The sequence below is a fragment of the Capra hircus genome, chromosome 9 (assembly GCF_001704415.2).
Source record: "Capra hircus breed San Clemente chromosome 9, ASM170441v1, whole genome shotgun sequence".
NCBI lineage: Eukaryota > Metazoa > Chordata > Mammalia > Artiodactyla > Bovidae > Capra > Capra hircus.
The window spans coordinates 15475989-15498825 of record NC_030816.1 but is presented as its reverse complement, the minus strand read 5'-3'; the positions used below and the strand labels follow the sequence as shown (position 1 = coordinate 15498825).

Below are 22837 nucleotides of genomic sequence, written 5' to 3'. Positions count from 1 at the left end.
GACTGTAAGAACCTAGGTGGCGCTAGTGGTAAAGAATCCACCGGCCGTTGCAGGAGACAAGAGATGAGGGTTCAGTCCCTGGGTTGGAAAGATCTCCTGGAAGAGGGCATGGCAACCCACTCCAGTATTCTTGCCTAGAAAATTCCATGGGCAGAGGAACCTGGTGCAGTCCATGGGGCTGCAAAGAGTTGGATGCAACTGAGCACACACACACACACACACACACACACACACACACAAGAACCTAGAATTTTGGAGAGTAATGGTTGCTGGGGCTGTGGGGTTGGCAGGAGCAGGCATGAGGCTTGCACACACTGAGGGCAAGTTGGTGACTGATGAGAACCTGCATTCCTCCAGTGCTACATCCTTAGGGGAAGGTTGTGCTGGGAAAATCCCAGCTGGCCAGGAAACCTTTAAGGAAACCTGTCTGCCTCTCCCATGCATGCTTGCTCAGTTGCTTCAGTCGTGTCCGACTCTTTGCAACCCCATGTACAATAGCTTGCCAGGCTCCTCGGTCCATGGGATTTTTCTGGCAAGAATACTGGAGTGGGTTGCCGTGCTCTTCTCCAGAGGATCTTCCCAACCCAAGGATCGAACCCCCATCTCCTGCTTCTCCTGCATTGCAGACAGATTCTTCATTGCCAAGCCACCAGGGAAGTCTGCCTCTTCCATATTCAGGTATAAAAATAATAATAGTAATAATATTAGTATTTATAATGATGATGATAGTAGTCTTCCGTGGTACTCTGAAGTAATAATTGTCTCATGTGTCTGACATTTGCACATACTTGCCTTCTACAGGCAGAGAAACTGTGAGATGAGAATTTAAATTATAGCCAAACTAGGTTGATAGAACCTGGTAGGAGCTGATACAGATCTTGCCTGGAGAGAAGCATCCTCAAGATAGCTCTTTCAGGATTCCCAATGATTAATAGTAGCCAAATATAAACTCACTGTAAATAAGATATCATGAACAAGATCAGCAGAGACAAGCCCTCAAGGACTCAGAAGCAGAATACCTCTGAGTAAAATGGTTATGCTATCAAACAAGTTATTAATGATGGAATTACAAAGAGCAAAGATCAAGCAACTAGCAAATTAAAGTGTCAAGAGAACCTATTTTATACCCGTTAGATTGGCATTAGGAAGATTGACAATACCAAGTATATGAGGAATAGCCAGAACTTCCCTGCATTGCTGGTGGAAGGGAGAGTATAAATCGGTATAATCAGTTCTTCTTCTAACTGAAGAGGAACTAAAGAGCTTGATGAAGGTGAAAGAGGAGAGTGAAAAAGCTGGCTTAAAACTCAACATTCAGAAAACTAAGATCATGGCATCCAGTCCTATCGCTTCATGGCAAATAGATGGGGAAAAAATGGAAACTGTCTGATTTTATTTTCTTGGGCTCCAAAATCACTGCAGATGGTGACTGTAGTCACAAAATTAAAAGACACTTGCTCCTTGGAAGAAAAGCTATGAACAACCTGCTGCTGCTGCTAAATCACTTCAGTCGTGTCCAGCTCTGTGCGACCCCATAGACAGCAGCCCACCAGGCTCCCCCGTCCCTGGGATTCTCCAGGCAAGAACACTGGAGTGGGTTGCCATTTCCTTCTCCAATGCATGAAAGTGAAAAGTGAAAATGAAGTCGCTCAGTCATGTCTGACTCTTAGCGACCCCATGGACTGCAGCCTACCAGACTCCTCCATCCATGGGATTTTCCAGGCAAGAGTACTGGAGTGGGTTGCCATTGCCTTCTCCAATGAACAACCTAGACAGCACAATAAAAAGCAAAGACATCACTTTGCCAACAAAGGTCCATCTAGTCAAAGCTATGGTTTTTCCAGTAGTCATGTATGGATGTGAGAGTTGGCCCATAAGGAAGGCTGAGTGCCAAGGAATTGATGCTTTCAAACTCTGGTGCTGGAGAAGACTCCTGAGAGTCACTTGGACAGCAAGGAGAGCAAACCAGTCAATCTTAAAGGAAATTAACCTTGAATACTCACTGGAAGGACTGATGCTGATGCTGAAGCTGAAGCTCCAATACTTTGGCCACCTGGTGCGAAGAGCCGACTCATTGGAAAAGACCTTGATGCTCAGAAAGACTGAGGTCAAGACTAGAAGGTGGCTGCAGAGAATGAGATGGTTACATAGTGTCATAACTTAATGGATATGAGTTTGATCAAATTCTGGGAGATGGAGAAGGCCAGGAAAGCCTGGAGTGCTGCAGTCCATGGGGTCACAAAGAGTTGGACACGACTTTACGACTGGACAGCAGCCATGCAATGGTGTGCTATACGATAGTGACAGCGAACTGTAGCTATGCACAAAATATTTGTATTTCAGACCAACAAACCTCAATAACACCATTATGTGATGACATTCACTATGACGTTTGTAAAGTTTATGTGGTGCCTGCTAAGTCACTTCAATTGAATCTGACTCCTTGCAACCCTATGGACAGTAGCCCATCAGGCTCCTCTGTCCATGGGATTCTCTAAGTAAGAATACTAGAGTGGGTTACCATGCCCTCTTCCAGGGAATCTTCCCAACCCAGGGCTCTAACTCGCATCTCCTGCGGCTCCTGCATTGCAGGCAAGTTTTTACTGCTGAGCCACCCGGGGAAGCCTGGTATATTTGTATATGTAGTGTTCTTGCCTGAGAGAGAAGCTTGGTGAGCTACAATTCATGGTCTCTGAAAGATTCAGACATGACTGAGCAACTAACACACATAGCAAAATAATAAAATATAAAAATAAATAAAATATGCAAAATATAAATAATAAACATGATATATAGTCATAATATTTATAATATAAAATATAAGCAAAAGAAATGCTTATGTTTGAAATAAAATATGAAATTTTAAAATGTGGGTAAGTGAAGGAATATGAAAATACAGTGGGCTTCAAGGTTACCAGCATATTCTATTTCTTAAGCTGAATGGAGGGCACATTTTAGTATTCTTTTTGCTGTATGTACTTTATTTATCTTCTTTTTATGTATAAAAATATCATGATTTAAAAACAACTATGTCTTCTTTTTTCTGGAACTCTCTTGCTTTTTCCATGATCCAGCGGATGTTGGCAATTTGATCTCTGGTTCCTCTGCCTTTTCTAAAACCGGCTTGAACATCAGGAAATTCATGGTTCATGTATTGCTGAAGCCTGGCTTGCAGAATTTTGAGCATTACTTTACTAGCATGTGAGATGAGTGCAATTGTGCGGTAGTTTGAGCATTCTTTGGCATTGCCTTTCTTTGGGATTGGAATGAAAAAGGAGTACGTCAAGACTGTATATTGTCACCCTGCTTATTTAACTTATATGCAGAGACAATCATGAGAAACGCTGGACTGGAAGAAACACAAGCTGGAATCAAGATTGCCAGGAGAAATATCAATCACCTCAGATATGCAGATGACACCACCCTTATGGTAGAAAATGAAGAGGAACTAAAAAGCTTGATGAAAGTGAAAGAGGAGAGTGAAAAAGTTGGCTTAAAGCTCAACATTCAGAAAACGAAGATCATGGCATCCGGTCCCATCACTTCATGGGAATAGATGGGGAAACAATGGAAACAGTGTCAGACTTCACTTTTTTGGGTTCCAAAATCACTGCAGGTGGTGACTGCAGCCATGAAATTAAAAGACGCTTACTGCTTGGAAGAAAATTTATGACCAACCTAGATAGCATATTCAAAAGCAGAGACATTACTTTGCTGACTAAGGTCCGTCTAGTCACGGCTATGGTTTTTCCTGTGGTCATGTATGGATGTGAGAGTTGGACTGTGAAGAAGGCTGAGCACCGAAGAATTGATGCTTTTGAACTGTGGTGTTGGAGAAGACTCTTGAGAGTCCCTTGGACTGCAAGGAGATCCAACCAGTCCGTTCTGAAGGAGATCAGCCCTGGGATTTCTTTGGAAGGACTGATGCTAAAGCTGAAACTCCAGTACTTTGGCCACCTCATGCGAAGAGTTGACTCACTGGAAAAGACTGTGATGCTGGGAGGGATTGGGGGCAGGAGGAGAAGGGGACGACAGAGGACGAGATGGCTGGATGGCATCACGGACTTGATGGACGTGTGTCTGAGTGAACTTCGGGAGTTGGTGATGAACAGGGAGGCCTGGCGTGCTGCGATTCATGGGGTCGCAAAAAGTTGAACACAACTGAGCAACTGAACTGAACTGAACTGATGTCTTCTTTTCTACCTGATTCATTTCTGTTTTGTAGTAATCTTTTGATGAATGAAAACCACAAATTTATAAAAGAAGTAAGACACTGACATACAACAAGACACATTTTACCAACTTATTATTAGAAGTACTGTGGTGTTTTCATAGTGTATTATTCTCAGAGACAGAAATTTCTTTGCCAAAATGTTTGTTGACTCAAAAGCCACTGTACAAAATCACTAATTAATGTCTAATGCTCATAAAATGAAAGCGTTAGTCGTTCAGTCATTTCTGACTCTTTGCAACCCTATGGACTATAGCCTGCTAGGATCTTCTGTCCTTGGAATTCTCCAGGCAAGAATACTGGAGTCACTAGCCATTCCCTTCTCCAGGGGATCTTTCCCACCTGGGGATCAAACCGAAATCTCCTGCATTCCAGGCTAATTCTTTACTGTCTGAGCCAACCAAGCCCTTAATGCTCACGTGTTTCCTAAAAACGAAATAGAGTTTTCAAGTCTTTTGAATCTTATTCAAGAGAAAATTTAAATTAAGAAAATAGATTTACAATTATTTCAGTTTCTTTTCTTTTGTTCCTATTTATGCTCTATGTAGTACCCAGAAATATGTTAATTATTATGATGCCACTCAAGAGAGATGTCTAGTGGATGGATTTTTAAAAGGAGACTTTTGTAGTCAGCTCAGCATGGAATTTTGAATCATCAGGTGCATTTATGCAGAATCTTAGGACTGTCAAATGTTGTAAATCTGTTTGATTTAAGGATTTTATTCCGATTTGGGGGTGGACTTGAGATGCACTTGGTTAGTCACAGATGGGAAGAAAACACCTCTGCATCACTTCAGATGCAAATCTTGCACAGGAGAGTTCTTACTGAAAGAGAAGCTGGCTTTATGATAGCCCCATTTTCCTCCTGTGGGATGAGAACAGAGCATGTGAGTTTCATTTACCCTGACAAAATGCGTGTGCAAATTTTCTTACACTACACTTCCAGGTTTTTATTTTGCTTAAGCACATTTCCTTTTTTTTTGGTACCTGGAATAAGGAGAGTGTTCATAGTAAAGTTGATAATAAAGAGAATAAAATGAGTCTGTTATGTGACAGTCCTTACATTATAGATGTCTACATTGAAAATTAATAAAACAGTTTAATATACATATATCTAACATAGAGTCATTGTGCAACAAATTTTTCAGGTCTTTTATTTATATTTCTTGGTTTATAATGACTATCAGGAATTTGCAAGCTTGAAATGTGGCACTCTTAAAAACACTGAAATCCCTATCAACAACTGGTTCTTGAGAAAGATGAGCTTTATTACATACTCCTTCAGTTTCCATATGAAATTTACAGTGTTAATTGCAGTAAGGTTCTTTTTTCTTTTTCTCCTTTGCTATACAGATGATCTCATTTAAGTGTGTGAAATAACAAATTTGTTCACCATAACGCCTTCCCTTAACCTTCTCAATGTTTTAAAGTGTGTTTTGATATTTTCCCCCTCCGTGTTACTCTAGGATAGTTTCCCAGCACGATTTGGAGGAATTCATTTTGTTAACCAACCATGGTACATCCATGCCCTGTACACCGTGATCCGGCCTTTCCTGAAGGAGAAGACTCGGAAAAGGGTATTTGTTTGCTTCTTTGTTTTTGTTTGTTTGTTTGTTTCCTTTCCCTCCTCATTCAATAAGTTATCATGCATACTGTGTGTATAACGTTTGCTGCAGCAAAAGCGTGCTTCTATACTGAATGCAACTATTTAACATAAAAGATAGTTTATGAAATTTAAAACCTTGTGATTAATTCTGAACAGTGTACCTGTAAAAGAAATATTTAAAAACTAACTCTCTTGCTTTTCCACAAATGGGGAGAACATTTTAGCACATTCATCATATAGTAAAGCCTCAGTTTAAAAGTAAAAAAAAAATTATGCCATGTTACTGTATCGTTATTGGTATACTTAATTTCAAGTAACATTTAGACAGAAGTTTTTTATATGTTGATAAATGGGTGTTAGTAATTTCACAATATGTATTGCATTATATGTGGTGAATTTTGTAATATGTAATATAAATCTGTAGTGATTGTCATGAGCAATCATACATTACAGACAGAATGTTCATGTGTAGAAATTTAAATGTTTCTTTAAATTACAGGTTACCTGAATTCCAAGATTTAGTTTTATCCAACAACTAGGATATTCAAAGTATGCTCCAAAATAATCATTTTTCTGAGAATACAAAAATTTATGTAACTCAGTTAACACAGTGCATGTGCTCAGTCCCTCAGCCGTGGCCGACTCTTTATGACTCCATGGACTGCAGCCCACCTGGCTCCTCTGTCCATGGGATTTTTCTGGACAAGAATACGAAGCAGGTTTCCATTTCCTCCTCCAGGGGATCTCCCTGACCCAGGGATGGAACCTGCATCTCTTGTGTCTGCTACATTGGCAGGTGGGTTCTTCACCAGTATGCCACGTGGGAAGCCCCCATACTGTAATACCGAACACATTAATCATTATAATGATTTTAAAGTGCATTTGATATACATTATTTCATCTTATCTTGCAAACATCTCTGAAAAGTATGATTAGTAGCATCATTTTCTATTTAAAGCTGAGGAAAGTAAGTTTTAGGATGGGTAAATAACTTGCTTACTCATTTACACAGCTGTAAAGTTGTAGAGTTAACATTTGAATCCAAATAGCTCCGCATTTAGAGATATTTTTACCACTGTGCTGTGACCAGTTTTCAAATGATTAGTTCCACAGTAAAATATAGTTACTTCTAAATCCATACAGAAGACAAAATTTTCTGTTTCTCAGTGAATGAGAAGGCACTTCAGGTATTTTAGTGACATAAAAGCCTCCCTGTAAGTGTGAAAGTGAAGTCATTTTTAGGTGTGTGTTGGTTTCAAACATTTGTGAACAGAGAGTTTTCTGCTTATGAATTTGTTGAACATGTTTTAGTAATTTAGGAGGAAGAATTCTGCAGACAGTGGTAGTTTATATTAGGAATTATGTCTATCACCAAGATTCAAGTTAATTTGTTGTTGTTCAGTTGGTAAGTCACATCTGACTCTTTGCGACCCCATGGACTGCAGCATGCCAGGCTTCCCTGTCCTTCAGTATCTCCCGGAGTTTGCTCAAACTCATGTCCATTGAGTCAATGATGCCATCCAACTATCTCATCTTCTGTTGCCCCCTTCTCCTCCTGCTCTCAATCTTTCCCAGCAAAAGAGTCTTTTCCAGTGAATCAGCTCTTTGTATCAGGTAGCCAGAGTATTGGAGTTTCAGCTTCTACATCAGTCCTTCCAATGAATATTTGTAAATCAAGTTAATTTACAATTTATAGTTCAAAACAATGGATGTCATGCCTCAGAAATAACATTTTCAAGCAATCTTTTGTGAAGGGATGATCAAGTGATCCAAAGTACCTGCCGGGGCTTTTAGTACAAATTATACCTGTGAACACGAATGTAGCTTTCACTCTATACCACGTCCTGTTCTAAGTACTTTCAATATGTTAACTCATTTAGTCCTTCCAACAAGTCTTTAGGGTAAGCGTTATTATTTTTCTCCTTTTATAGATGGGAAAATGAGGCATGGAAGGTGAAACCATTTGCTCTAAATCTCAGCTAGGAAATAGCAGAACTGAAAATACAGATTTCCTGGAAAGACGGTTCCAGGTGCAGGGAATAGCAAAGGCAGTGGTTCTTGAGTAGAAACAAGGCTGGAATATTTGACAAATAGCAAGAAGGCCTTCCCCAGGTGGCACTAGTGGTAAAGAACCCACCTACCAACGCAGGAGACATAAGAGACACAAGTTCAATCCCTGGGTCAGGAAGATCCCCTGGAGCAGGGCATGGCAACCCCCTCCAGTATTCTTGCCTGGAGAATCCCATGGACAGAGGACCCTGGTGGGCTACAGTCCATAGAGTCCAAACAGCTGGACACGACTGAAGTGAGTTAGCACACATGCAGGGAGATCAGAAAAGTTGGAGCCAAATGAGCTATTGGAGAGGATAGTAGTGCATTGGATGGGTGGGAACATGGTGCACCAGCTCTTGGAGGGCCTTGCACACTGCCATCAGATCTGGGCTTTCCGTCAGAGTGAAATGAGTAGCATTTGAAAGACTGAGTTCAGGGGTGACTTGTTGTGACATTATTTTGACATGATTCTGCTCTGTTGAAAAGACTGAAGAGTGTCAAATCTATAAAACGAGGAAAGCTCTAGGTTTGGGAGTTATTTGGTGGAATTTGATGATTTTGACAATGCCTGAAAGAAGACAGTGCTGGCACTATTCTAGATGGAAGGGAGGTATTTGAATTTAACCATTTTAATTAAAACTACATGATTTGGGAATTTTTGTATGAGAAAATAATTATAAATTAAAACACCCTTAATTTCTGTTTATATAATCAATGCACAATACAATGCTATTGTTATATTTCCTTTCTGGAATCCCAAGTGATTCAGCCTTACAGTATTACTCAAGCACCTTATAATGCAAATGCTATAAATTTATGTTCTGAAAAGCTGGTCAAAGAAAACCTAAAGAAAAGTTGTGAATCATCTTTCACAAATGGACATTTAGTTCTTCATTTTCTTAAATTAAAGCAGACTTTGAGTTTCCAACATGCTGGGCTGATGGGAATGTCAACCTTAAGTGTTACAGAGATCCCTTCTCAAAATTTCACCAGTGTCTGGAATATTTCATGTATAGCCTAACTTACAATCCATCATGACCACTTTTGACATCTTCACTGTTCAAGCTAGTATTAGTTCCTTGAATGAAGGTCTCTTTTTAGACCCAAGCATCTTTATTGATGTTAGAGTCCAATGACTAAGTTTCAATCCACTATCCCAGTGAACTTTTTAGCTGGTTCATAGATGTGATCCTGTCACACCCCAAGAGCTGACAAGAACTGATTTTCCTACTAGTTGTCACAAGCTTCTACTTCTTCCTCAGTATCATGGACTTTCTCTTGCTAATTCTTAAAAATATTTCACCCCCCTCTTCCTATAATTTTGGTCTCCTACCATAATCTCTTTAATGGCACAGTTTAGGAAAAAAACTTTTTTTAAAATTTTTAATTAAAGAATTCAGCCTAAGTATAATTGTAATGCAATCTGAGGCAAAAGAGCCCCTAAGGACCAGACTTCTTGAGTGAAATGGAGGAAGAAAAATATGTAAGAGGGAGAATGTAGTAAAACTTCAATAAACGGGGAGACAAGTGTGTGTGTGGATGCTCCGGCAGATGAGTCGCAGGAGATGTGTTCACTGAAGGCATTCATGGAGGACCTTAAAGGATTGGAGCAAGGGGAAGGGAGAAGCCAGTGGGGGATTGTGAGCAGACTGTATGGTCTGACTGATTCAAGTTCTGACACAGTCCTTCGGCTGCTGTGTTGTGAGTAGAGTCCCGGTGGCAAGGGTGGAAGTGGGGAGAGCAGTTAGGAGGCTCGTTCAGTAGCACAGTGGAAAGGATGATAGGAGCTGAGTGAGGCTTGTAGCAGTGGAGTTGTTCACATGTTTGAATTCAGGGTAGATTTTGGAGGTAGTACCAAAAGAATTTACTGACAACTTAGATTATGAGAGAAATAAAAGACGAGTCAGAGCTTTTGGCCTGAGTAACTAGAAGCACGTTTGTCCCATTAGCTGACCTTGAAAACAGGGAGAATCTGATTTAGGGGAGAAAGTTATAAGTTCCGTTTTGGATACGACATGTTTGAGGTGCCCATTGATCATTTAAGTGGAGGTGTGACACAGAGTAAAAATAGTAATATGGAGTTCAAAAGAGAGGTTTGGATTCAGGATACACATTTTCAGTGTATGGATGATATTTAAACCTTGTTTTTGTTCAGTCACTAAGTCTTGTCTGACTCTTTGCACCCCTATGAACGGCAGCACATGAGCCCTCCCTGTCCTTCAGTTTCCCAGAGTTTGCTCAAACTGATGTCTGTTGAGTTGGTGATGCCATCCAAACATCCCATCCTCTGTCACTCCCTTCTCCTCCTGCCCTCAATCTTTCCCAGCATCAGGGTCTTTTCCAATGAGTTGGCTCTTTGAATCAGGTGGCTGAAGTATTGGAGCTTCAGGTTTAGCATCAGTCCTTCCAATGAATATTTGGGGTTGGTTTCCAAATTACCTGAGTGCAGTTAGAGAAGGTAATAAATCCAAGAACTGAAGCCTGAAGCTCTCTGATGTTAAGATATTGCAGAAGTGGAACAACCAGCGAAAGGGACTGAAGATGTCACCTATCAGATAGTAGGAAACCAAGAAATCCTGGGAGAAAGCGTTTTCATTGAGGAGAATTATCTACTCTACCCAGTGCTGCTGAGAGTTTGAGAAAAACAAGGATAGAGAATTACTGGACACTGAATTTAGCAGTGAGAAGGATCTTGACAAGAGCTATTTCCGTGTAGTGGTGGGAGGCAAACCTATTTGGATTGGATTCAAGAAAAATGGGACAAATGTACTTGGGCAATGAATATAGATAATTCCTTCGTTGCATTTTCCAGTAAGAGGAAGGGGTGAATAGGATAATAACTGGAAACAGAAGTAGGGTCAAGATAGGTTTAATGCCTCTGTATGGGGGGTAGGCAAGAGTAGAGTTGTTAGGTGTGTTCTTTGATGGAAAACATACAGAACAAAGCGGAAATCTGATGATGTGAGAGAGACGAGAGAATTGCTGGGGAAATATAGCTGAGTGGAAGAGAGGATGAATTCTAGGGCACGGGTGGAGGGCTTGGCCTTTGTGGAGCGTATTCTTCCACTGAGCTGGGAGCAAAGGCAGGGCATGTGGGCGCAGATGCTAGTGGGTGGATCTCATCTGGCCGCCCTGTTTTTTTTCTGGGAAAGAGGAAACAAGGCCAGAGCTGAGAGCGATGTTGAGGGAGGAGGTAACAGAGTGTTGGCAAAAAGAGAAGAAGCAGTGTGAATTACATTTACTTTTCTATGGATTTATCACCATAACTCTTGCATGACTTGAAAGAGAAGGTTTCTGATGTGAAGCAATACGTCTGATGAAAGAAAGGTTGTATACCTAATAAAGCAGGGATTTCAGGCACTAGAATTTCATCTTCCCAGGAAAATTATAGGGGTGTGTATGTTTTCCTAGGCTGTTGTGCTCTGTAAATAGGAGTGGGAAGGTGGAGAATTTGCAAATAACCTGATTTACCTTGGGTCAGAAAGTATCTTCCGCCTCGGCAGCATTATGTATTCTGCTAGCCGCTTGCTGTGGTCATTTTGGCCGGTACCTGCTCTCACGTGCTTTTACATTCTTCCATAATTTATTAGTATTACTTGTTGATTGGTGACTCCCATTCTTCTCATTTTATTTGATATGGACTAGTCTTTCTTTGGCTTGCTTTGGGCTTCCTTGGTGGCTTAGATGGTAAAGAATCCGCCTGCAGTGCGGGAGACCTCGGTTCAGTCCCTGGGTTGGGAAGATCCCCTGGAGGAGGGCAGGCAACCCACTCCAGTATTCTTGCCTGGAGAATCTCCATGGACAGAGGCACCTGGCGGGCTACAGTCCATGCGGTCGCAGAGCTGGACATGACTGAGCCACTAAGCACAGCACACACAGTCTTTCTTTGTTTTCCAAAATATTTACTTAAGTGGATTCTAAAAGTATGGAAAGCAAGATGAATGTCTTAGCTCTTTCATCTTGAACCTAAAATATGAAATTATTTCTAAGCCACTTATAAGCTATAATCTTTAAATAAATGTATAAATCTATATAAGATGACAGTAGTGCTTTATTAGAGAAGACTGACCTGCAGTTTTGAGATTAATATAAAAGAAGAGAGAAGAGGTAGCTGTTTAGGGAGAAACAAATCTTGACTATGTAGCATAAGTCACCCTCCAATTTAACAAAAAGCTCTGTGTAGACAGTCATAACAATGATTAACATATACACACAGCTTTACAGTTTCAACTCATTCCATTTACGATTTGAATGATAAGCATGGAAATCTGTAGCAGAGAAGATGCTGGCAACATTACAGGACATAACTCCTTTGGGATGTGACTCTCCAGTCACCCTTTCAGTGTGATGATGCTAATCTACTTTTATTTACATCACATACTTTGCATTATAAAGCAGTAATTTAGTGGTTACAGTATTCTTATTTTTATTGATGATAACGATAAAGCCATACTGGTGACAGCTTTGGGGTTCAGTAACTTGAATGGGCTCAGCAGTTGACGAGGCCCTCATGAGAAAAGTCTGTTTTAATAGCGTTCATTATGCACATCCTCAGCTCTGCACAACTAACACCAGGATAATGTGCCGATCGAAGTAGGCGCATTCGATTCTACTCTTGTTCCCAGCTATGAAGCAGGAAACTAAATGTTCAGTTCCAGTTCTTTAAAAACGATCTGACCTTCTAGAAGCTACTTAAAGTCCCTGAGCCTCAGGATTGTTATATGAAATATTAAGATTATGATGCCAGCCTGCCTGTTTCACAGAGTAGAAGAGAGGCGTACATATGTTAACAGACGTGGAAAGCTCTTGTTCTGGCTCTTTCTCAATCCCTCCTCCTACCCTACCCCGATCGCGGGCGTCCACACGGCATTCATTCTCCTCTACGGGGGTTCCCACCCTCTTCTTGTGTTTGTAGATATTTTTGCATGGTAACAACCTGAACAGTCTACACCAACTAATTCATCCTGAGATTCTGCCCTCTGAGTTTGGAGGAATGCTGCCCCCTTATGACATGGGAACCTGGGCAAGAACACTGCTGGACCATGAGTACGATGATGACAGCGAATACAATGTGGACTCCTACAGCATGCCTGTCAGGGAGGTAGAGAAGGAGCTGTCCCCCAAGTCCATGAAGAGGTGAGCGGGGGGTACCTGGGAAGTGGGCTGGGCCAGGGCGGGGACGCTTGATGCAACTCCAGATTTCATATTGTTCTAAAGTAGATACTTGGTGGGACTTTAAAGCTTTTCATGCTCCTGTGTTTGGATGTCTAGGAGTTTTGAGTCAAAGATGAAGTCATTCGAGGTAACCTCCACCCAGAGTTCTGCTCCAGATTCACAAAGAGTCTAGCTGGCCCCTTAGAAGTCACCCAATCCAGTGGCTTTTCAAACTGTACCTTAAGGTTCTTGTTGAGTGCCTCAGGGCAAGTGGGGTGGTGTGGGGACAGTGCCCCTCTCCACTGTGGTGAGGCGGTCTAAACAATTTTTTGGACTTCTGTGTAAGATTTCATTTGAAGAAAGGGATCCATAGCAAGCACACGCATACACACACACTTCAAACATTATCACTCAAAGCTTCTGTTCCTTTGTCAGTATCTGTGCCAGGTTTCTCTTTAAACGTTTCTATCTAGCCATTCCCAGGGCAAAACCTTCTGTTTCCCAGGGCTTTAATCTTTACAGAATTCATTCTTGAGAATATCTCATTTTCTGCTTTGACTCTTATGGTATTATTAGGCCTGTTTTCTCTCAATCAATGTGTATTTATTCAACACGTGCTCTGTAATAGAAGCTTTCCTAAATGTTTTGGATTCAGTGTGTATAAAACATATGTCTTGCCATAGCCTACTGGTGATTGAGGGCAGGGGAGTTGCTAGACAGACGCAAATGCAGAACTGACTCTGTGTTCGCATTCTGTAGCAAACCAGACTTCTAATTCTCGTGCCACCCCAGGCTGTACCAGCCCAGGCTTCATTTGGATAATGGCAACAAATATTATTTCTTGGTTGATTTCCCGTCCTAGAAACTTAGGAACCACAGCTCCTACAATTTTTCTTCACCTAGTTCAGGGAGGACCCAAGAGCATCTTACATGTCATCCCCAACACTGTCTTACATCCTTCTCTGATGACAATCTTTGTGGTCTTTCAGTTACCACTGACTCATGCAGTGACAACCCTGTTATTTTAGACTGACCTCTTTTATTTGTTGCTGTTGCTGATGCTAGTGTGTGTGTGTGTGATGCCTTTCTCTCCCAGATTGCTCCACAACTTGGACAAAATGGGAAGGTCAGTGACATTTCCAGCTTTAATTTTTCCATTAATCGACAAGATTATGTTTAAATGAAGTTTTGGATTCTCAACTCATTTCCCTTTAAAATGAGTCTTCCTAATTTGAGTTTTATGCTCTGCTAAAAGGGTTCACTGATGGGCTTTCAAAGGAGTCTGTTAGGTGCTAAAAGTTGTGTTCAAAACTGCGTGTGTATATGTGTGGGTGTATATATATGGGTGTATATATTTCCCTGGTGGCTAAGAGGGTAGAGTTTCTGTCTACAGTGAACGACACCTGGAGAAGGGAATGGCTACCCACTCCAGTATTCTTGCCTGGAGAATTCCACGGACAGAGGAGCCTGGTGGGCTACAGTCCATGGGGTTACAAATAGCCAGACGCAACTGAGGGCTAACATATACACACACATATACGTGTGTGTTTGTGTTTATAGTGCATTTTTTTTCTGGAGAGAAGGCATATTTCATCACATTCTCAAAGTTTTCCAAGACAAAAATGGTTAAAAGCCATTGCCTAAGAATAGGTTCCTTCTGATAAAAATAAAGATCTTAACAATGATAATTATTACAATCTATCACTTATTACCAACTTCTCGCAAGTTAGGCCCTTGTGTACTGTGCTTAGTTGCTCAGTCGTGTCCGACTCTTTGCGACCCCATGGACTGTAGCCCTCCAGGCTCCTCTGTCCATGGGAATTCTCCAGGCAAGAATACGGGAGTAGGTTGTCATGCTGTCCTCCAGGGGAATGTTCCCAATCCAGGGATTGAACCCAGGTCTCCTGCATTGCAGGTGGATTCTTTACCATCTGAACCACCAGGGAAGCCCAAGAATACTGGAGTGGGTAGCCTGTCCCTTTTCCAGGGGAACTTCCCGGCCCAGAAATTGAACCAGGGTCTCCTGCATTGCAGGCAGATTCTTTACCAGCTGAGCCACCAGGGAAGCCCTGAGTTGAGCCCTTACCAGGTACTTTTTTGGGGGTAAAATTCATTTAAGTTTCATAGCAACCCTATTAAATAGATATTTGTATCCCCAAAGTCACATAGTTTATATGTAAAGGAATAGGATTCCAGTCTATGAGGTACGGAGTCTTTCACATTGTGAATATCTCTTTTCTCCTCTTCTGTGGCAGCGTGACACAGAACACCCTCACTCTAGAACTGAGCTATAGGAGGATTCAGAGACAGCTCTCATAGGTGTCCTCAGTTTTTTTGCTTGCCAGCCAGTGATGCTTATTTCCTTCAGCCCCTCCTTCTGTGACTTGTTAACTAGCGCGGTCCCTTCCTCTGAGCATACTTCTCTCCGTATCCTCTGCAGCCTTAGCTGTATCCTCATCACCTGCACTTCCTCCAAAATTTCTTACCTGCTGTCTTTGCCTCTACCCTTATCCTTCTCCATTTATTATCCATGTGTCAATCAAAATGATGTTTATAAAGTGTAAATCAGGTTGTTTCACTTCTCTGCTTTGAATTTTTAATGACTGGTAATTATACAAGGCATACAATCAATTTCATATTGTGACTTACAATATGCTGTGTAATCTGACTCTGCCTACCTCTTTCCTCCAAGTTTATCTCCCTTTTCTCTCCACCTTTCACACACAGCAGTTTTCTTTATTCTCCTTCAGCCTCTGGTTGGAATGTCCTTTTCCTCTATCTTTCAATGGCTGGCCCCAATCAAAGGTCACCTCCTCCAGAAGGTCTTTTGGTTAGGCACCAGGTCTTAATAAGCTCTACTCTGCCTTCTGGCCACTTCCAATCAATCATCTCCTTTATTTTCTTTATAGCTCATTATTAGCCTGTGAAATGACTGATTTGTTTAATTGTTTATCCCTTTCATCCTGCCATGTAAGCTTCAGGGAGACTTCAGTGGCTTTGTCTATCCTGTTTTCTTCTGAATCTTCAGTGCCTGGAGTAGAATGTGGTGCCCAAAGCATGCTCACGAAGTCCCAGTCAAATGAAGGAGTTCCCTTCTGTCTGTCAGTGGCCCGTTTTAAGTGCAGCGTTTAGAAAGGTAGAGGAGACATCTGATGCTCTCACCGCTTCCGTTGAGATTCCAGAATCCTGGCTCTGCAGCGTAGACCTCCCTGGCTTCCTGTGTTTACTGTTCTCACTGCTGTCTTTCAGGCTGCCAGGGTACATTGCTGACTCACGTGGAGCTCCTTAAAACTAGTCTCCTTACGTCTACACCTTTATCCTCATAACTCTCTATTTCTATATTTAGCTCTCTCTTCTAAGCACATTATTTTAATTGATTGACATCATCTTGTCAGATTTGGTTCCGGCGATCCACCTTTTGAAGTCTTTTTGAATCCTGCTTCTCTTTTCCAATTAGTTAGGCCATTTTGTCCCCTGCAGACTTGGCTCATAGCATGATGACGTCCCCAACCCCGAGTTTCTTGCTTCTAACTTGGGCCAGTCGGAATTTCAGACACCCTTTGTTTGGTATAGGTTTTGCATCCTGTGAACCTTATATGGTTCTATTTGAAAACTCCTGAAGAATGAAATCAAGAGAGTTGTTTCACGTGATTTTTATCTTCTCTTTGGCGGGGAATAGCAGTTCCCCATCAAAGATGGGATAAAATTGTTTCTGGATCCCACCTTTCCTTCCTTTTCTTTTCCAGTTTTATATCATTTTTAGATTGAGAGGGGGAAAAATCATTCCTTCACAAATGAGTTGTAGATAACTGTTCCTTTGGGTGAATTCAGCTTCTTGTATAGGAAGAAGAAATAGCAACCCACTGAAGTATTCTCACCTGTAAAATCCCATGGACAGAGCAGCCTGGTGGGCTACAGTCCATGGGGTCTCAGAAAGTTGGACATGACTGTGTGAGTGTGATAGGAAGATTATGTTTTGTGTAAATTTGTGGAAAGATAGCGTAATCAAGTGAAAGAATACGAAGCTCATTAGATTATGGGTAATACATGCTTCCACTTTATTAGATAATATTCAGCATCTATTGTTACTACCTGTCAAATTCTATCTAATGTTTTGTATATATCAACTCCTTTGCTTTTCTAAACGACTAATAAGGTGATACTGTATCCATCTTATTGATGAGGAAACCCAGATACAGAGAAGGTAAGTAACTTCTACATGCTCCATAGCTACAAAGCCACAGTGCTAATATTGGAACACAGGCAGCAGTATTCTGTAAGTCATTTCTTTAACTGCTACCGTATGCTATTTGCCAGAATTAATGCTGGGGATTATGCATGCATTATTGATGGCACTTGATCCTTAGTACATTTGTATGATGTAGATATTATTTTCCCCATTTCACAAGTAAGGGAACAAAATCTTAGGACATTCAAATGCCTCCAGTTGGTCACGGAACTAGTTAATCACAGGAAGTGGAATTGGAATCCATTTCTGTCCAAAATCGAGTCTTTCAAGCACTAAGGTATAGCACAATATTGTAAATGCATAATAAATGAATAAATGATACCTGGATAATAAAAGTCAAACTACAGGTTTTCATGGAAAAAGTTATTCATTGAAAGACAGCAGAGCCTGGAGACTAAGACGTACCATGAGTTAATGACAGATAGCTTCCTCTGTTGTAGTTGAAAAAGACCGATTCAATAACCAATCATGCGCAAATAACCCTGTTGTTTTGTACAAGAGGGCAAAAAGAAAGTTTAGACTAAAACAAAACAACAGGACACTTGGGACAATTAAATACCAAAACAGTCTTAATCAGAAATTGTTTCTTTCTGGCTTACTTTATTGAGGAATTTCTCTGCATATGGAGCCAGCGGCGTTCGTAATCGGACAAGTCTAACATCTGTAGTGCATGATAAAAACAAACTAGAAAGTTAATCCCAGCTTGAGTAGTGCACTACAGTTTAAAATATTTTATTAAAATTGCCATGAAAGAAAGAAAGAAAGTGAAGTTGCTCAGTCGTGTCTGACTCTTTGCGACCTCATGGACTGTAGCCTATCAGGCTCCTCCGTTCATGGGATTTTCCAGACAAGAGTATTGGAGTGGGTTGCCATTGCCTTCTCCAGGGGATCCTCCTGACCCAGGGATTGAACCCAGGTCTCCTGCACTGCAGGCAGACGCTTTACCGCCTGAACCACCAAAGTAGTTAAGGAAAGTAACAATATATAAGACGTGTGTGTGTGTGTGTGTGTACAATGTGTGTTTTAATAGAACATTATAGCAAATGCTAAATGTGTAGACTCTGTGCTGTCTGAAGAGCTTTAGCGTGTACTTAATATTATTAGGATGTACCTCAACATTTGTATACTTCATGAGATTTAAAAATAACTTTTCTGTAAAGAATTTTTTTCTTCACAGGATAAATTGCTTTATCTTCATCACTCTCCAGTTTGAATGCTTGACATCCAGCTTCTTTCAGTTTGGAAAGTATTTATTGGATAAGAATTAAGACATTGAAATCCTGCTGTGTAACAGACTCTGTGACGCACATTGTGTCTGTTGTAGGAGAGACACTGATAAAGTCCCTGCTTATGAAACTTATAGTCCAGTGGGCAATAGTTGTCAGGTTAACCCTCATAGTGCAGGACATTAAATGAACCTCTGCATATTTTAGCATGGATTCATCTTGGGGAACCAACTATTTTAGTTGAGTCTAAGAAGAATAATGTTACAGGTCTAATTACTAACTGTTTTATGCAATTGTCAATTGTGTTAAAGTGTATTTTATTCATGTACTGTGTTCTAAGATAAATTATCATTGCTCCTTTCCCTCTTTCCTTCTCTCCTGCACAGACACACGCGCACACACACACACACACAAACACACACCATATTCAACTGTGGTTATTCTCCATTCTGATTTATGCATCTAATACCTATTACTGAGATAAAACAGTGAAAATGACTTAGAAAATAAACCTCCTGATATTAGTGTTCTCACCTTTCTCTTTATTCTCTCTTTAGAAATGAATTTAAGTTTACTTAAATGAAAGAGTCGATTTATCAGTTAATCTTGTAATTATTTTTGCTTTGATAATTCCTTCCATTGCTGTTCTTTTTCATTAGCATATGTGGTTGTATTTTCACTTATAGTCTTTCTTTTTGAAAGTTAATGAGGTCTACTAAGACGCATATTGTCTCAGCAATAGCCAAATGGCTGGAATGCAGCAGCAGGGGAAAAATTCATTACCGAGGAGGAATTTAAAAGGACGGCTGCTTCTTTAATGCCGTAGCCATTAAGATGGCAGCTTCCTGCCACCACAGTAGCACGTTTCATTGACTTTCCTCCTTCTCAGTGTTGTTTCCTGATGATGAATTGAGATGTAATTCCCACCTGCTATCAAAAGCATATGTAAGGGTTTTCACATTATTTGTTTCTCTAATAGTAAAGTACTGCTGCCTAAATAAGAGAGGTTTTAAAAGTTTTAAACTTTTTTAAAGTTTTAAAGCGTTTCATAGATTTTTCAAGAATAAGATTGATTTTATTCAGATGTTTTAGTGGAAAATTTAACAAAACTCATATTGAAATATTGATTTTCTCCTAATGTGCTCGTTATGTATTAAAAGAAAAGATGGTTAAAAATGCACATTCCCGTTGAAGTTGTTTTGTAAGCCCTTTAAGCCAGAAATCAAGGCTCCTATTATTTCTACTTCATTTCTTATAATGGTAAATTCACCATAATCATTTCCCCTTTTAGTGATGTCCTCTTGGAATATGTCAGTCCTGTACTAGAAGTTCTCAGTCTCAAAGAAAAGGCTCTTCTTGGTTGTAAAGATGAGACTTAAGCCTGTTATTGTGTATTTAGAATCCTCTGTTGTGCCCTATTGTATTTAGAGGCCAGAGGGGGTTGCTTCCTCTGAAACAATCTCTCTCAATGTGTGGCATTCTCTGTTCATAAATCCCTTGATGTAGAAGTTAATCCACATCAAAGAGAGAAGTAATAAAGGAGAAAAGACAGAGAAGAGAATGTGATTGTTTGGCAGTAACGCGCTGACATTGGCTTTATCATTTCCAGATCCCAATCAGTTGTGGATCCTACAGTGCTAAAACGCATGGATAAAAATGAGGAAGAAAACATGCAACCTTTGCTCTCTCTGGACTGATAGCTTCTCTACCCTCTCCATGGATTAGAAATGGAAGGTACTTGTTTTCAGCACCAGGGCCAGCGCTGTGGATGAATTACCAGCTGGAAACGTATTTATTCATGTTAATGTAGCATAATATATAATAAGGCATCAGGCTTTCCCATTTGCCTGAACCATGGGTGCCCTGGTCTAGATTTAAAGAAAAGTCAATAATTTATTCTGTAAGTGCCAAGTTCTTTGTAAATACAATGTAATCTTCACGTCAAGTTTGTAAATTTTAGTAGTAACTTAAACTGGAAGATTGGCTTCTGAGTCCATGCCAGTGATATGAACTGTAACAAGACCAGAAAAGATACATAAACAATCGAAGCTAATTAAATGTAGCCCTGTTTCCTATGGAGCCATATTTCAGCTATCATAGTGATTGTTTCATTGTTTTCCTCTGAAACTCTCTGTCATACTCAAATGTATGTTTAATGGGCACAGGGAGCTAAATGATTCTAGGAAATTATTATGATAAATGTATTTCCTGTCTAGGGATTTTCAGTTCACAGAAAATGTACCCTAGTGACTATCACTGGCCTTGAATTTGAGAGGCAAGAAATGGCAAATAACCTGGTAAACTCAACACTTGAACTCTTCTATGTTGTTTAGTTCCTGGAGTCTTGTGAAAATATATGTTCCCCAAAGTAAGACGTGGAATTCTGAAAGACAGTGGATTCTTTATAAACTACTATCTTCACACTGTGTCCTTGACTCAAGATCCCATTATATGCCTGTCTGGTGTAATTTAAGAACTTTATCCTGAAAAACTCTTTGACCAAGAGAAAGAGAACCAATACTTGAGTAGTGTTTGACAGCTAATTTTGAACAGAAAAGTTGCCAAGTACTGATAAGGGGCTAATTTCTAACTCTTGTGGCTGGTTGAAAAAATATATATATTCACACACACACACACACATATATATTTTTACTGAGCTTTGGTAAATCTGTGATGTGACAGGCTTACAAAATAAATCATGCATATTCAATGGTCTTAGAGATGTTATAGATTATTGTCTGAGATGTTAACTCTGGAAAACCACTTCCACTAAAGTTAATGAAAATGAGGTATTGTGAAACAGACTTCCTGTGAATTTATTTAAGGGAATTCAATTTAATTTGTAATGCAATCTTGTATCTGTGCCATGTCAGTGAAATATATTTTTTCTTCAAAAAAAAAAAAAACACAACAGGTCTCAACATAGCATAGGCAGTATCAGGTGACAGAGAATAATACTGTTTTTTTCAAATTCAGGTTAATTATCCTAATGATCCTGGAAATACACATTTTCTTCTCAGAAAAGATCTTAACATATTGCATCTAGGAGACATAATGAAAGCTTCTGAGGGCATCTGAGAGTCTATGTTATAGTTTAAATCTAGATTTGGAATCCTTATGTTAAAGTTTTCTTTTCACAAAAATTTTGCAAGGATAGCACATTTAAAAAATTTAACTTTAAATTTCAAATTCTAGTGTGAAAAAGCAAGATTCTTACCACCCTTTCAGAGTGGTAATTTTTGAGACTGAGGCTTAACCATTAAGATATTGTCTTGAAAGAAAAATATCTCAAGGAACTTATGGAAAGCAACAGAAATAAAGGCATGTAGCAGCCTTTATATACTTTTTAGCCAAAAGCTTTAAAAAGTCCAGTTATAATTCTGTAGCCCAGAATCTTACAATTAATATCAACACATGATTCTGCTTTGTCACCAATGAACTGTCCAGTGTTTGTAAAAATGCATAAATACACGTAGATGTTATGAATGAAAGATACCTTTAAAATGCCGACCTCCAATCAAGTGCAGAAGAATAATGAGTCAGGTCCTCTGCTCTACCCATAAATGTTGTAGAGCTCGGAATGCACTGGAAGAAAAAGCCACAGTAACTCTAGTCTTTCTAAGAACCCTGACCAAAGGTGTTCTTATGTTTTTTTCCTACTTGGCGTCGTACATTTTTTAGCCCTGGGCTCTATGTACTGTACAAGCAGGTGTTAGACAGTATGATGCATTGGAATAAAATGAAGCAACTAAGTTCAGAAGGCCAGTCAACTTTTCATTTTCATGAGTTTCTTTGATATGCACCATTTATTGCCAAATTCAGAATTCTACCAGCTTCGGATGTCAACCAGCATAGCCGGCTTTTTTACCCTGTCATATATAAAAATATCTCGGAAGGCAGATTTTATATGTATACCTACCCACGTATAAGTGTCATTCACACTCTCTCACTACCTGACATTTGGAACCTGCATTGGCGTTGCTGCTCGACTGCTCTCCTTCAAATGAGCAATTGAAAGTTGTCTGGGTTGTGTAAAATATTTTTAAATGCCTGAACAAATGACAACAATCTTGTATTTGAAATTGCTGTATCTAGTTCAGTTTGCCTATGATATCTGCAGCCTGAAAAAAAAAAAAAACTTTCAGTAATCTTTTAAAGCTGCTTATAGAACATTTGATCAACTTTACGAATTTTCCCCTCAGCACCAGCTAACTGACACCATTTAGGAGTTTTCTTTTTCCTCATGATTTTCTGTGGTATGTGGCTATGTTTAATGTTACATAACTTAATAAATGGGGCTTCCCTGGTGGCTCAGCGGG

The 22837-nt window shown here is 40.0% G+C and overlaps 1 protein-coding gene across 2 annotated transcripts in view; it reads left to right on the top strand.

Moving 5' to 3' along the window:
* CLVS2 (clavesin 2) overlaps positions 1-21424 on the top strand; it is a 76115-nt gene extending 54691 nt beyond the window's left edge. For both annotated transcript variants that reach the window (XM_018052989.1, XM_005684505.3), the window contains exons 4-6: positions 5698-5808; positions 12805-13025; positions 20128-21424. In XM_018052989.1, the coding sequence (XP_017908478.1) occupies positions 5698-5808; positions 12805-13025; positions 20128-20215 (420 nt within the window). In that variant the 3' untranslated portion in view covers positions 20216-21424. The remainder of the gene's footprint in view (positions 1-5697; positions 5809-12804; positions 13026-20127) is intronic.